At 49.4% G+C, this 17,017-nt stretch overlaps 1 protein-coding gene across 11 annotated transcripts in view; it reads left to right on the top strand.

The window, feature by feature from the left end:
• Positions 1–17,017, top strand: part of LOC137439290 (calcium-dependent secretion activator 1) — a 539,275-nt gene that overhangs the window by 472,243 nt on the left and 50,015 nt on the right. For 5 of the 11 annotated variants that reach the window (XM_068135050.2, XM_068135027.2, XM_068135045.2 and 2 more), the window contains 3 exons: positions 200–274; positions 5,129–5,212; positions 8,397–8,429. In XM_068135050.2, coding sequence (XP_067991151.1) covers positions 200–274; positions 5,129–5,212; positions 8,397–8,429 — 192 coding nt within the window. Of the gene's footprint in view, positions 1–171; positions 275–5,128; positions 5,217–8,396; positions 8,430–17,017 lie in introns of those variants that run through there. The other 6 variants (XR_010986881.2, XR_010986883.2, XR_010986889.2 and 3 more) reach the window with 6 other exon arrangements.

Below are 17,017 nucleotides of genomic sequence, written 5' to 3'. Positions count from 1 at the left end.
ATATATATATATATATATATATATATATATATAAACAATTTATCAGATTGCATAACAAGTATTGACTTGCACACTATCCCATTCTTTTGTACCCCGATGAACATTTGGTTTGTCTTTGTGAGGGATGTCATGATGTTTAAAGTATGTTAACCCTGTTTATACCTATTCCAGCCTGCGAGAGTTTTGTCTCTATCACCAGAACCAGTACCACACCAAGATAGACGAGCTCATCGAAGATACAGTGAAAGAGATGCTTACCATGCTCGTGGGAAAGGTGACCCTAATTTCCATCATGTTGCGGCTGTAAAAAATATTATTTTATTGTATATATTATTTTTATTATTACAATTATTATATTTAATGGTACTTGACACTGGTCTGAGACAAAAATGTTTTAGTCATTCCTCTATCTGGAGACCCAATTACATGAAGGTGCAATTGCACCAGTCTGATTATTTAGCTTGTCCAAGAATAAGATGTGGCGTGCTGGGAGGAATTTGCTCGTTCCGCATGTGCTGTCAGGCCCGTCTTCGTGGTGGAGTCAAAATGGCACAAAGGGTTTTTTTTTTGTCTCTTTTTTTTCTCTTTACAGGAGCGAGGCTCATGGAAGAGCAAGGTAGATCTGACAGTGGGACAAACTTCAAGCGAATGAACAAACAGGAGAAGAGGAAAAGATGGAGGGGAGGAAATGTTGAAGGGGCCAGCAAAGTTTGTTCTCATAAAGTCAACAAGTTTTCCACAATTGATGTGGACTGTTGGCTTGCACAATAAGTTGTGTGTAAGGCACTTATAGTGGGGCAGATATGTGAAATGATTGTGGGTTTGGTGGTAAAAGCACCAAAATTGGCATATATGATGCCACGATGGTACTAATTAATTTGAGATATGGTACCAAGCTGGATTTTTTCCGAGAAGCCCATAAAGTGCGAAAATTCAAAATGGCCGCCGCCGCAATTGACAATATCTATTAATTGCCGTATCTTTGTGAATAGTTAACATATAAACTTAAATAACTTATCCTTTTGTATGTTTTCAGACATGCTGAATCCAATGGAACCATCATTTGGTTGAAAAAATGCATATATATCATGGGACGAGTACTTTCGCACTCGCATGAATCTTTCTCACTCTCCTACAGGAGGAATGTATATCATCACCTCGTTGGATCATCATCTTCATACTATCCATTGTGACGAACTGCAGGATCATGCAATAATTAAGGGAAAGAAAAAGGAATTATTGTTTCTTGTTGTAATAATTTGTATTTCTTCTCTTCGTAGGTGAGTGAACGGGAATTATGTCGACACGGAAAAAATGCAAACTTGTTCACGGCGAGACACTGAGATCAACTGTAGACACAAGTCAACCGATAGACTGGAGTATGTGTGCCTTATGCCAAGAACACTCGGATAAACCACTGCAATGCCCAGCGAAATCAAAACGCACAGACGTTGGTGTTGGATATGATACTCTGGGTGAAAACCTGAGCAAATTTCTTGAAGTGGGCAACCAACCATCACCGATTGACATAGGTAGGCTTGATGAAGGGGATGGTATTGGAAGCACACTGGAACGTAATCATGCCCAATGGCACAAATCATGCCGATTGAAGTGCTGTGCCAGTCGCCTCGCCAGAGTTCAGCTAGCTTCACAACCTACTACATGTACATCTGACGATACCCGAGGACGACCTTACATGTTACGGCAGGCTGAACGTACAGATCCTCTAGAAGATTTCAAGTGTTTCTTCTGTGATGAAGCTGGAACGGAGGCGATACCTCTGCATGAAGCAATGACACCACGACTCACACAGAGGGTTAGGCAATGTGCATTGAAACTGCAGGATCAAAAGTTAATTGCACAAATCAGTTCTCGTGACCTTGTGGCCCAGGAAGCGAAGTACCATGCCAATTGTCTTGTCAAATTGTATAATGCCAGCAACAGGAAGACAGAGCAGGGAGAAAAAGAGAACGTTGACCGAGTGTCTCATGGTATAGCATTGGTGGAACTTATGGGATTTTTTTTTTTTTTTTTTTTTTATGGGATACATATGGGATACATATGGGAACTTATGGGATACATAGAAGAGACGAAATTGAGCGACAAGGCTATTGCACCTGTTTTCAAACTGGTGGATCTTCTACAGTTATACACCGACCGACTGGCAGAACTGGGAGTTGCAATAAGTGGACGTATACACTCCACTGATTTGAAAAATCGAATACTCGCAAACATGCCAGGGCTTCATGCATACAAACAAGGCCGGGATGTCATGCTCAGTTTTGATGATGATCAGTTTCGAATGTCTCGAGAACTACTGCACATCATGTGGAGATGCCCCATCAGTTGATGTCGTCATATTGGATGGTGCTGCAATCATCAACATGCTGAAGCCCATCGGCATCAAAACATTCCAAGAATATGCCACACAGGTGTTTCTCCCTTACGTCAAAGCGCAGCTGCGAAACGTGAACAGACTCGACATCATTTGGGATGTGTACCTGGAAGACAGTTTTAAATCTACTGCGAGAGAGAACCGTGGAAAAGGTGTTCGGCGGCGTGTTGCGCCATGCAACGATTCCCGGAAATTGGCAGCAGTTCTTGAGATTGGCAGACAACAAGACAGAGCTATTCGACTTCTTGGCACACCAGGTAAGATTCCATCCAGTATTGCATGATTGTTTTTCGCAAACCATATACACGTATCATCGAGTATACACTTCAAAATATGTGGATGATAACGACCGAGTGTAATTCCTACATCACTTTATGTGCAATATCCGTAATGACATACAGTTTAATCAGGCTTGTTTTATTGGCCATCTTAGGTTGTAGAAAATCTGACGTCAGAGAAGGACGTCTACACCACATGCGGTGAGAATGTGCTCTGCGCAAGAGTTCACCAGAACACTACATCCCTAGCACCATGTACCCACGAAGAGGCGGACACGCGAATGCTACTTCATGCAGTCGATGCCGCAAACAGAGGGTATCGCAGAATCGTGCTACGAACTGTGGACACCGACGTGCTCGTCCTGGCCGTCTCAACTGTGGCACTGCTTGAAAACACAGAAATGTGGGTCGCTTTTGGCACTGGGAAGCATTTCAGGTACATTCCTACTCACGATATCGCCTCACAGCTTGGAAGTAGAAAGGCACGTGCACTTCCTATGTTTCACGCCTTCACAGGCTGTGATACAGTATCATCGTTTGCTGGCAGGGGGAAAAAGACCGCATTTGCCATTTGGAAGTCTTTCGACGAAGTGATGCCGGTATTCTCTACTTTGTCGATGGATCCATCAAAGTTCAATGACGACTGCATGTCTGTTCTGGAGACGTATGTTGTTCTACTGTATGACCGCACATGCACAGAAACTACTGTCGACTCAGCCAGGAAGCACATCTTCACTACCAAAGCTAGGCCCATCGAATCTATACCGCCCACAGGAGCAGCACTGTTACAGCATACAAAACGGGCGATATACCAGGGTGGACATGTATGGGGACAGGCCCTTGGGCGTTCCCCAGTAGTTCCATCTCCAGAGGCATGCGGTTGGCAAAAGAGTGCCATGCAGGGCTGACACCCGGTGTGGACAACACTACCAGAAGCTGTGACGTCTTGTTCAGAGTTGCTGCGATGTGGATGTCAGAAAGGTTGTAGGGGACTATGCCAATGTGTCAGGGCTGCTCTTAAGTGTACATCACTCTGCCGTTGCAGTGGCAATTGTGATCACAATGAGGGCAACTAAAAGTTGTTACATTATGACATGTACATCGTCATGAACATTCACACTGGAGAGAGGCTACTAGTATATCACATAATGTTCGCAATGTAGGAACTGATTATGCACTTCTACACACCATGCCCCATACTAGTGTGTCATAATCTTGATGCATAAATGAAGAGCTGAAATATTCCGACTTATGAAAATAGTATAATGATTTTTGCCAAACCCACTGCTCTGTGAATGCATAAGTCATGCCAATGTACGGTATAATAATTGTTAGTATGCAATGTGTAATGGTGTCATGGGTGTATAAATGTATAGGGCCTACTGATAGTATGCAATGTATAAAGGTTATTCTACACATTATAATTGGAGATGAATAAAATGTTTCACTTTGTTCAAAATATGATTTTGTTTTGCACAAGTATAGCTAGCTGTCAGTCTACTTTTCTCATAAGATAACCGGTCGCTTTTGGGAATTCGGACGCTCGTAATCATAACATTTAACAACAACTGAAGGTGGTTCACTATGCATTTGTATTGTTTTAATTGATGGTGCCATTATGCCTGAAATATATTAATAAATAAACTTGATCTATGTTTTATGACAAAATTACTTGGTATTATATGATTTGGGTGGTAGATATCAACAATTCGAAAGGCGGCTATTTTGAATTTTAGCATAGAGTTGACCACTATGTTGATATATATGCATTTTTTCAACCAAATGATGGTTCCATTGGATTCTGCATGTCTGAAAACATACAAAAGGATACTTTATTTAAGTTTATATGTTAACTATTCACAAAGATACAGCAATTAATAGATATTTTCAATTCCGGCGGCGGCCATTTTGAATTTTCGCACTTTACGGGCTTCTCGGAAAAAATCCAGCTTGGTACCATATCTCAAGTTAATTAGTACCATCTTGGCAACATATATGCCAATTTTGGTGCTTTTACCACCAAACCCACAATCCTGGTGGCTTTTTACACATATCCGCCCCACTGTTAGTGCTCGTTTGTGAGTGAGAATTACAGGTGTACTTGTAATAATAGTGGCTGCAGTGAAATGACATAGCAGGTGTACTCGTGGCTGCAGATGTAAGGCAGCCATTATTATATCGGACAACTGCCTGCATGTTAATTAGAGTTGCTCCTTAAGGTTCGTGTTTAAGTTGAAGTTAATATTGGAAAGCTTCAGCGTTTATTGAGATAAAATTGTAACTTGAGTTCATTTAATTTGCCAAACTTGCGAATCTAGTAAAGACTACAGACGAGCAACAATTAATTGATTGTTAATAATTTGTTTTGCTAATGGATTTTCAACTTTGTAGTTTCTAGTTTATGATTTTTCTTTACTTGGCTATACTTTGTGTGCATTTGTCTTTATCACCTTAGTTTATCTCAGTCTTGGACAACGTTATCTCCAAGCTGGGGCGATACGATGAAGGAACTTTCTTTTCATCATTCCTTTCCTTCACTGTGAGTGAGTTTGTGTAACTTTCATTCATTCACCCTTTCTCTTTTTTTTCAATGCCTGAGCAATACTAACTTTTATTAAATTGTCTGAAGATCTCTCATAGCCACTGGTCATATTGTGGTTCTCAATTTACTGTTGTATTTATTGTAAAACAGGTTGATGAGGTAGGAAGTGTTGCACTTTTTATAACTCAGTTGTTCATTCACTGATTTCTTTTTAGTTCCTTTTGTTTGACATAGTGCGAACCAGCTGAAAAACACCAAATTGTATGTCAGCCTGGTGAGATCAGCAAATCCCCCAAAAAGATTCTCATTGTGATGGCCTTTAAGAGAGGACAAGACCTATAGAGCTATTAAGACAGACCATTTATCTGTTATGTGAGTGTCTCAAGACTGGAGGCACAAATTGAATCAAATTCTATAATGTAAAACTTTATTCGTCCTTCATATTAACTTTCAGTGCTGTTGACACGCTTTCACCATTGTTCTGCACATTTCTCAAATGCCATCCAGGGAAATTGTTTTGAGTATATGACATTATTGCATTCATAAAATCATTGTCGGATACAAAGTATTTGCACTTCTGCTTATGGAAGCAGGAAGAGGTCATTTAGTCCTACGTTTGGAGTGTTAAGAGGTTTGGGACATCAAACTGAACAACAGCTCCACCAGAAACTATCAGTGATGCCTCTTCGCGGTGGTTGTACATCGCAATGCAAGATGGTGGGGTCAAATCTTCCCCACTCTTCCATGCTGCTCGGATTTGTCAGGGCAGCGTGGCTATGGTCAGAGTGCTGAATTGTCCACACAGACCAGCCCATTCCCTGTCATCTTCCACACAAACACTTAAATCACCATAAATCACACTCACACACATATCACATCCCCAAAATTAACATTTTTTTCCTTTCGGCAGTTATCCCCTCTCCTCCTCCTCCTATCCGGAGACATAGAAACTAAATATACATTTGCCCAACATGTAAAACTCGCATCACCAACTCCAGTGTCAGAGATGATGGATCTGTTCTGTAGGAGCAGGATCTGCTAAACTTCCCTTGCATTGGGATGAGAATGTTTGGGGCATTGTGACTATCTCCTCTCTGCCGACTAATTACACCCAACAAATCAGTGTCTCCCTAAAACCAACCAGTCTCGACCCTCCCTCGCCTCCCTCCCTCACCCAAGGCTAACCAATCTCTGGCCACAGAGGTCTGGTGAAGACCCAAGGAAGGGTTCCATCTGGCCTGTGCCACTCTCAGTAAACCATCAGACGTCACATATACATGGACCTGCAACTGCAGCTATCGGCCTACAGACCATACAAAACAGAGGCCTTCACATTATCAACACTCATCGAGTACCTACTCACAGAGGCAAAAATGTAAAAAAAATCAAAGACCACTTGGCATGAGAGGTGTCCAACTGCAAGTGTCAACCCTAATTACTTGTGCCATTACATGTCCAACCAGCCACAGACCCCTAGGCACATTAATACCACAGTAAAAAGACACTACTACATCCTTTAACCCCCCCCTTCCCCACTCCCACCGATCAATGATAACTAGAAAAACTAACCCTAACTATGGCACCACAAATGCATTCACAGTGCACACACAAGTCATGCACTCAAACCGGACCAGTTGAGGGGAAAGCAGGGTGAAGAGCACACACATTTATGCGCTCAAACCAGACAAGTCAGAGGAGAAAGCACAGGGTGAAGACCCTCAGTTATTTCAGAAGTTGTATCGGTTGGCATAGCGAGTGGGTCATTACAGACCAAAGAGTGATGTGGGAAGAAGTGGGATAGCAGACCAAAGTCCCTAAGTGTGGGACAGCAGACCAAAGAGTCATTATAGGAATGCATGGAACAGAAGGATGGAGCTATCCCACTGGCAAGAGAGTTTCTTCTTTTTTGTATACAATGTCTAGGCACGTGGAGGAGCTAGACCATAGAACGGATCAGGATGTAATAGCACAAGAGAAACACACCAACAGCAGGGTTGATCAACAAAATTCAGGGAGACATGGAGAAATAAGGGATGAGGGTAAAAATTATGGTTAAGGGAGGACACAAGTGGGTGAACAAGATGGCTACAGCCGCAAACTCTCAGGAAGGAAAATATGGAAAGAGGTGAACTTGGGGAGGATTAATGGGAGTATAAAATATCTTGTATGTGGATGGGAGATAAAATATGTGAATGACCTGAGATGGTGGCGAACAGCTATCTTGAAGCCCTGGAGGGAAGCATGATATTGAAGAGACTGAAGAATTTGGGTCCACACGTGGGAAAAAAGAGGCACGAATGAGTGGAGAGGAGCAGTGATTGTATTTTGGGAGTTTCATCAGAAGGGGATTACTGGCAGACCACATGTGCCCTGCAGAAATGAAAGTGGGGGTGGTAGGACACAGACAGGGCAAACGGTGCAAGACCAAAAATGAGGGGGTAGAAGACCAAGAGTCCACCGACCTGTCTGCGATGTGAAAGGCCCAGAGACCCAGCTTCATCACAGGAGATTCTCATCCCAATGCAAGAGCAGGCAAGAGCTTTCTGAGTACCAGAACATCCAAGAGACATGCAGGCTTGCTAAAGGCAAGCACCCATGCATTGGGATGAGAATGTTTGGGACATTGGGACTACCACCTCCCTGCAGACTAATTGCACCTAACCCTAACCCTAACTACCCAGGCACAGCAGACCAATCATAGACCTGCAAGTCCAGCAAATAATGGGCTGGGAATAGTCCAAGGCCAGCCTCCCACATGCTGACAGACAACTGGGAGCATGGGCCATCTCTCTTTGGTGGCGGCAGGGCACATGTGTCTCGCCCTCTCCACTTCCCTGCACTTGCCAAGTTCACAAAAGGGGAACAGAGGGACGAGACGTTTTACCCAAACTGCAATCTAGATTAAACAATGCTGTCCCCTTGCTGCAACACAGACACCTTCTCCTAACCTTATTGCAGGGCTCACAAAGTTCTAAGAATACCCGAACACAGGCGTAACAATACTGCGACTAACTTTGCTTGTGTAGCTCATATATTATGATTGCTGATTTTAGACTGCTTGTGCAATTTAAACAAGTACAAACATTGTTGTTTACATGCATGTTGTCACGATTGTGAAGGTTGCCATATTCATGAAGTATTTTTTTTTTCTTGTGCTCTTTTCCTATATATCACCTGGAAGATGAAAGCAGCTTCCAAATACGTGGAAGTACCAGTAAGTTTCCGAGTCACATATATGAATATGGATTGCCATACAGCAAAGTCCTGTAAAACAAACGTGTTTCAGTCAGCGATCCATGTTGCAAAAATTATTTTGATGGTGAAATTTGTCATCTATGTTTTCTTAAATCGCCTAGGCAGGTCAAATTGAGCTTGGTGTACCAAATAGTTTTTAGAAATTTTTGAGAGAACACTATAATTATTGAGATTGTGCATGGGAAATTCGCATCTCCAATCTCGTAGCAACACGGCACAGAACATCATCTCGAAACAACGAAGACGTTCGCGGTCTGGAAAATTAGTTAAAAAGATGTCCTTCATAATTGTGTGTGATCAAGACAAATAGATGAATGAAATGAATGAATGATCGTTTTAAGGCCATTTTCCCCGCTAGAGCGGGGGGTAGCCTTGCAGGCCCCATGACAATCATGGTTCCCTGTTTGAGGTAATGTTTTTTTTATGGCCGGATGCCCTTCCTGACGCCAACCCTTGGTCGCCTCTTACGATGCGCAGGGATACGGTGTACCTATTCTAGGTCGGGGTACACACCGTGATCATTCATCCCAGCAAGCTGGTACTCAATTTGCCGACCTCGGAAGGATGACAGGCTGAGTCAACCCCCCTGGCGTTAATTCAGCGATCGACCGGGATTCAAACCCAGGATCCTAGGATCCCAAGCTGGCACCCTAACCGCTAAGCCAACACCAGGATCAAGACAAATAGATCATCAATCAAAAAGAGCATCGTGATTATTAGTTGCACTGTGGAACAGCTCATGTGTGCTTTTATAAGGCACCAGGGAATGCGGAAAATACTGTCGTGTATACAGTCACGTGAAAAAGTAAGTACACCCCATGTAAAGGTTTGACTTTTTCAACATATTTCAACATACAGCTATTTGATCTCAATTCAACAATATTGATAGATAAAGGTGATATAATATAACAAATATCAGGAAACATTTACATTTTGTAGTCCATTGTATAATTTAAATAAACATAAATGCAGATTTCGCGTGTGGAAAAAGTAAGTACACCCTTGGCTCTAATAGGTGGTATTGCCCCCTTTGGCAGAAACGACCTCAAGTAGGCGTTTCTTATAACTGGCTACCAGTCTCTGACATCGACTGGGAGAAATTTTTGCCCACTCCTCCATGCAGAATTCTTTCAGCTGTGCGATGTTTGAGGGGTTTCTTGCATGCCCAGCTCGTTTCAAATCCCCCCACAACATCTCGATGGGATTTAGACCCGGGCTTTGACTTGGCCATTCCAGAACCCTCCATTTCTTGGTTTTCAGCCATTCCTTGGTAGATTTACTGGTATGTTTAGGGTCATTGTCATGTTGCAAGGTCCACCTTCGGTTGAGCTTCAACCCTCCGACAGATGGCCTCACATTATCCTCAAGCACCCTCTGGTACAATGAAGAATTCATAGTGGATTATATGATGGTAAGCTGCCCAGGCCCTGATGCAGCAAAGCTGCCCCAAACCATAATATTTCCACCACCATGCTTTACAGTTGGTATCAGGTTCTTGTGGTCAAATGATGTCTTTGGTTTTCGCCAAACATGTCTTCTGGTACTGTGGCCAAATAGCTCTACCTTTGACTCATCTGTCCAGAGCACATTGTTCCAGCAGTGCTGGTCTTTGCCTCCTTTGCCTCCAGCAGTGCTGGTTCATTGGCAAACTTTAGTCTTGCCCTGATGTTCTTTCTGGACAGCAAAGGTTTCCTCCTGGCACACCTCCCATGTAGATCAAATTTGTGCAGCCTCTTTCTAATGGTAGACTCGTGCACTTTGATATTAACAGTGGCAAGAGCTACCTGTAGGTCCCGTGATGACATTCTGGGGTTCTTAGAGACTTCTTTCAGCATCTTGCGGTCTGCTCTCGGGCTGAACTTGCTGGGGCGGCCTGGCCTGAACAAGTTGGCAGTTGTTTGGAATCTTCTCCACTTGTAGATGATCTTCCGGACAGTCGAATGATTGATTTCAAATTGTTTTGAGATCTTTTTAAATCCCTTCCCAGACTCGTAGGCATCTATAACCTTCTTTCTGAAGGCCTCAGAGAGCTCTTTTGATCTCGGCATGGTGACGCCGCACACCAACAACAAAGAGCAAACCAAACTAAATGTCTGAGGTTTAAATAAGACAGGTTCCTCCAAGATCCTCTCCAACGATGTTCTAATCATTTGCACCTGAGCTGGTGCACCTGATTCAAATTTTAGGTATTTGAAGTAGTGATAAATGTAGGGGTGTACTTACTTTTTCCACATGCGAAATTTGCATTTATGTTTATTTAAATTATACAATGGACTACAAAATGTAAATATTTCATGATATTTGTTATTTTATATCACCTTTATCTATCAATATTGTTGAAATGAAGATCAAATAGCTGTATGTTGAAATATGTTGAAAAAGTCAAAACTTTACATGGGGTGTACTTACTTTTTCACGTGACTGTATGTGGGCTCCAGACATCAACATACCTCAACTGGGCCGTGAGGAAGTGCACTGCTTATCAATTGAAAACCAAACAGAATTAGAGGCAAACTGTGAGCATCAGTAGCAAAAGAGAGGCTGTGCCATCGATGCTTTAGTGTTGTGCCACCAAACAACCAGGAGATGGTTGATATTTATTTTATAATTCTTAAAGGTATTTGTCTTTTCTACAACTCGAGGTTTCAATTTGTCTCTGCCTGTGGCATCAGTGCAGAGACGTTTTAACCTGTGACGTCTTTGGAATGTGTCTAGCCATCCTGTGCTTTCCGTGAATGATGTTCTTGTTCTTGTTTACATTGACGAAGAGGATGCGGAAAGCCTGCTGGAAATGTCATGCACCTTCTCTTGCAACAATAGCCGCGGGAGAGATATTTATTCATCACCTGAAAACAAACTAGCAAAGCATTCCTCCATCTATCTTTCCTGTCTTGATGTATTACTACTGTCCCTTCTTGGCCTACCCTTCATGCGTTTTTGACTCGCATTTTATATATTTGCAAACACTCATGGCTGCTGCTGCTATTTTTCAAATACTGTCTTGGTAAGAATCGCCAACATTAAAACAACCAACCACTTGTTCTTTTTCTTTCGTATGCAGCACATGGCTGCGAGTAGCATCGTTGGCTGAGGGGTAGTAAAGCGCGGCGTTACGCGCGCTGCTTGTAAACAAGGAGGAAGCGGACAACGCGGTAATTTGTAAGAGTCTTTATTCAAGAGCTCACTGTAACACTGGCGCGCTCCGGGCTGCGCGCCCGGTGTATATCCTGAGGCCACGCCTACCCCACGGCGTGGCCGCCGCCCACGGTGCGCGGAATGATGTCACCACGCCAGTGAGCTTCCGTGTCCGCCACACGCGCCCCCCCAGAATTCTCGCGCACCTGGAGGGCCAGTTTGCGGGGCAAACGGATGACCCGGCCGAAGCGCCCTCTGGCGACCGGCGGCGTCCGGGGTGCAGGGATGCCAGGTGGGATGCCCCCGGCTGCACCCGGGATGGGTGCCGGACCGGGGGGCGGTGTGCCTGCGGTGCTGGGCGGTGCCGGGGGTCTGCCCGCAGGGGGGCGGCCCCGACGCGGGGGCCGAGCCACCGGCGGTGGGTGGTCCACGTCGAGGTGGGCCGGCTTGAGGCGGTCCACAGAAACGCGGTCAGGAGTACCGCCGATGTCCAGGGTGAAGTGTTTCACCCCGGTCTCCAGCACGCGGAAAGGCCCGTCGTACGGGGGCCGCAGTGGTGTCCGATGGGCATCGTGGCGGACGAAGACGTACTCCGCCGTGCGAAGCTCCGGGGCGACGTGCGTCGGTGGGTGCCCGTGGCGTGCCGTCGGCACCGGGGTGAACCTCTGGGCGGTCTCCTGCAGAGCGGCGCGCTACTGTGCCGCAGACCATGGTGCCGTGGAGTCGGGGAGGAACTCGCCCGGCACCCGCAGCGGTTGCCCGAAGACCAACTCCGCCACGGATGCACGCAGGTCCTCCTTGGGCGCCGTCCGGAGGCCCAGCAGGACCCAGGGGAGCCTGTCGACCCAGCCGCCATCGCGGAGGGTGGCCCGGAGCGCGGCCTTCAATGAGCGGTGAAATCGCTCACACAGGCCGTTAGCCTGGGGGTGGTAGGCCGTGGTTCGGTGCAGCCGGACCCCGAGCCCCTGCGCGACCGCCCCCCAGAGCTCCGAGGTGAACTGGGGGCCGCGGTCGGACGAGATGTCTGAGGGGGCACCGAACCGGGCGACCCAGGTGGCGATGAAAGCCTGCGCGACGTCAGCCGCCATCGTCAACGCCAAGGGCACGGCCTCCGGCCACCGGGTGGTGCGGTCCACCATGGTGAGGACGTGGGTGAAACCCCGCGAGGGGGGCAGACGTCCCACCAGGTCCACGTGGACGTGGTCAAACCGGCGTTCCGGCACCGTAAACGGGGCCAACGGGGCCTGGGTGTGCCGGTGCACCTTGGCGCGCTGGCACCCGAGGCACGTCCTGGCCCAGCCGCGGACGGCCTTCCGGAGGCCATGCCAGACGAATTTGTCGGCGATCAACCTTTGGGAGGCCCTCGCGCCCAGGTGGGACAGGCCGTGGATGGCATCAAACACCTGGCGCTGCCAGCCCGCGGGCACGATGGGGCGAGGCCGCCCGAGGGAGACGTCGCACAAGAGGGCCGCGCCCGCGCCGTCGAACGGCACCTCGGTGACGCGGAGGCCCGTGACCGGTCCGCAAGGCCTGGACGTCGGGGTCAGCGGCCTGGTCCGCTGCCATCCGGGCATAGTCGATGCCGAGGTGGACTGCGTGGGCGACGGCCCGGGAAAGGCAATCCGCCACCGGGTTGTCCTTCCCCGCGACGTGCCGGATGTCCGTCGTGTACTCGGACACGGCCGAGAGGTGACGCTGCTGCCGGGCCGACCACGGCTCGGTGACCTTGCCCATCGCGAAGACCAGCGGCTTGTAGTCGACTAAGGCCGTGAACGCACGGCCCTCGAGCAGATGGCGGAAATGCCTGACCGCCAAGTGAAGCCCGAGCAACTCGCGGTCGAAGGTACTGTAACGGCGTTCGGGCGGGCGAAGCTGCCGGCTAAAGAACGCCAGCGGTTGCCAAGCTCCACGCACCCATTGCTCGTGCACCGCGCCTACCGCGTAGTCCGAGGCGTCGGTGGTGAGGGCGATCGGTGCATCGGGCGCCAGGTGCGCGAGCATGGTGGCGTTAGCCAAGGCGAGCTTCGCGCCCGTGAACGCCGCGTCCATCTGCTCGGTCCAGGTGACGTCGCCTTTGCCCGGCTTACCTCGGAGAGCTTCGTGCAGCGGGCGCAGAAGCTGAGCGATACGGGGCAGGAACCGATGGTAAAAGTTCACCATGCCCAGGAACTCCTGCAGCCCCCTGATCGTGCGGGGGCGCGGAAACCCCTTCACCGCCTCCACCTTGGCCGGCAGGGGGACGGCTCCGTGCCTGGTGACGCGGTGCCCCAGAAAATCGAGTTCGGCGACGCCGAACCGGCACTTTGCGGGGTTCACAATCAGGCCATGCTGGCCCAGGCGTTCGAAGAGCGTGCGGAGGTGGTGTACGTGCTCTTCGCGGGACGCGCTGGCGACGAGGATATCGTCCAGGTAGACGTATACAAAATCCAAGTCGCGCAGGACGCTGTCCATCAGCCGCTGGAACGCCTGAGCCGCATTCTTCAGACCGAAGGGCATCCGCTGGAAGTCGAAGAGTCCGAACGGCGTGATGACCACCGTCTTCGGGACGTCCTCCGGCCTGACGGGGACCTGATGGTAACCGCGTATTAGGTCCACCTTCGAGAAGAAGGACATGCCCGCCAAACGGGCGGAAAAGTCCTGAATGTGGGGGACGGGGTAGCGGTCGGGGGTGGTGGCGTCATTGAGACAGCGATAGTCCCCGCACAGTCGCCATCCCCCGCCGGGCTTCGGCACGATGTGCAGCGGCGACGCCCAAGCACTCTCCGAGCACCGAACGATGCCGAGTCGCTCCAGGGTAGCAAACTCCGCTTTTGCTACCGCCAGCTTCGTCGGCTCGAGGCGTTGTGCCCGGGCGTAGACCGGTGGCCCGACGGTGGGGATGTGATGGGCCACCCCGTGCTTGACGGCCCCCGCCGAGAAGGTGGGCCGCGTGAGGGCCGGGAAGCCGGCGAGGAGGCGGGTGAATTCGTCCGCTGCGGGAAGCGTACAGATCAACGTGGCCGGAACCGAACCGTTCAGCAAGCTGCTTGGCAAGCCGCTCGGTGAGCCGCCCAGTGGGCTGCTCGACGAGCTGGGCAGCGCACAAGCGAGCGAGCTGAACGTCTCGGCCTGGACAAGACGTCTGTGCTTTACGTCGACCAGGAGCCCATTTGCGCACAGGAAGTCCGCGCCAAGCAATGCCATGGGCACGTCGGCGGTGACGAACGACCATCGGAAAACCTGCCCTCCGAACCGCAGAGAGAGGCAGCGTTTTCCGTACGTACGGATGGGCGTCCCGTTTGCGGCAAGCAGCGCGGGGCCCCCGCCCGCGGCGTGCTTGTCCGACGTACCAGCAGGAACGACACTCACCTGCGCTCCTGTGTCGCACAGGTAACGGTGCCCAGATAAGGTGTCCGTGATGAACAGCAGGCTGTTCGAACGGCCGGCGCTCATTGCCACTATCGAGCGCCGGCCCGGGCGTTTCCCGACCTGTCGAAGGAGCATGGCAGATGACACTGTCGAGCCTCGTGGCCGAACCTGGCGTGGAACCGGCACCAGGTGGTGGAGCTGGAGGAGCGCGGCTGGCTCCGCCAGGCCGGTGGAGCCGGCGGTTTTCCCCGCAGTGGCGGTTTTCGCCGCGGCGGTGGGCGGGGCGTGGCGGCGGCCACGAGGTGCGTATCAGCATGCTGTGTATGCTGTGGAAGCTGATGCTGTGGATCAGCATCGGCCTCGGGATCCACGAGGTGGGCCGCACCGACTCTCTCCCGCGTGTCCGAAGCCGCGAAGTACCTGTCCGCCTCGGCGGCCAATGCTCGGGGTTCCGTTAGCATGGTCCCGGCCAACGCGAGGCGTACCTGTGCTGGAAGTTGGCGACGGAAAAGCGCCCGGAATAGAGAACTAGGGGCTTCGTCGCCCAACAGTGACAGCATATGGTCCATTCGGACCGACGGGCGCGTGTCGCCGAGCTCGGGGAGATCCAGGAGGCGGTCGGCCCGTGCGTCCTCCGTGAGGCCGAACGTGGCTAGGAGCAGCCGCTTGAGTGCCTCGTACTTGTGGCCGTCCGGTGGGTGGCGAAGGACGGACACAACTCGAGCGGCCGTGCCGGGCCCGAGGGAGGCGACGACGTGGCAGTAGCGCATGTCGTCGTTGGTGAGGCGCCGAAGCTGAAACTGGGCTTCGGCTTGGACGAACCAAACTTCGGCCTGGGCCTCCCAAAATTCGGGAAGTTTAACCGACATCGCGTTGTTGGGCATGGCAATGGCATCGTGTTTGGAAGGATTGCTACGGCAGATCCAACGTCGAGGGTCACCAGTAAAGCGCGGCGTTACGCGCGCTGCTTGTAAACAAGGAGGAAGCGGACAACGCGGTAATTTGTAAGAGTCTTTATTCAAGAGCTCACTGTAACACTGGCGCGCTCCGGGCTGCGCGCCCGGTGTATATCCTGAGGCCACGCCTACCCCTTGGCGTGGCCGCCGCCCACGGTGCGCGGAATGGTCACCACGCCAGTGAGCTTCCGTGTCCGCCACAGTAGCATCATTGGATGCGGGGTGACATCATTGGCTGAGGTGTAGCATCATTGAATGAGGAGTAGCATCATTGGCTGAGGGGTAGCATCATTGGCTGAGGGGTAGCATCATTGGCTGAGGGGTAGCATCATTGGCTGAGGGGTGGCATCATTGGCTGAGGGGTCAATTGTGGCCTTTTGTAGGTTAAGGCAGGAATTTGGCGGAGGTGTCAGCAATAGGTCATGTACTGTTGGCTAAGGACACTGTGGGATACTTAACGTCCACCAACGAATGCTGGCAGACAGGATGTCCAGTTTAATGTCTATCTGAAAGACGGCAAACATATTGATGCCTCACCCTGCCTACAAGACACCAGTATGACAGTTTATAACTAGGCCCGAGATTTGAATCCAGGAAAGAAGGCTAATTGCATACCTCTAGGCCAATCTGCCAGCCATAATCAACCACTACAAACTTCTCTTTAATGCACCAGACCTTGTAGGCCATAAGCCGTGTAGATGTTTCTTTCAAGCTCGTTGCACCCATTGAGCCTCTACTTGAAAGTTGCCTTTTCTAAGCCCTTTGTCATGCCATGACATAGCTTTGTCATGCTATGCTCAGCGTGACAAAGTCGTTTCACAATCAAGATTTCGTTTCAATGGCACATTTATGGGCATCTACCTTCAGCTGTCTTTCAAAATTGCGCTAGTTTTTGAGCGGCATTCTCCGGTGCACACAACCAATCAGAAGCCATCAAATCATCCGCAGATTAATACGTGCTGCTATTTTCATCTGCTCATTAGAGGATGGCGACCTTCATGAGAGGTGTGTGTCAGGCGAAATCCTGGGAGAAATTACGGTTTTATCCACTTATGTACCAAAAATGCCCATAATTTGGTGCCGTCCAAAGAGAATAGTTGGGCATGAG

This window comes from Myxine glutinosa, chromosome 1 (genome assembly GCF_964187855.1).
Source record: "Myxine glutinosa chromosome 1, kmMyxGlut1.1, whole genome shotgun sequence".
NCBI lineage: Eukaryota > Metazoa > Chordata > Myxini > Myxiniformes > Myxinidae > Myxine > Myxine glutinosa.
Note: the sequence above shows the minus strand (reverse complement) of the source record. Positions and strands in the feature narration are given on the sequence as shown.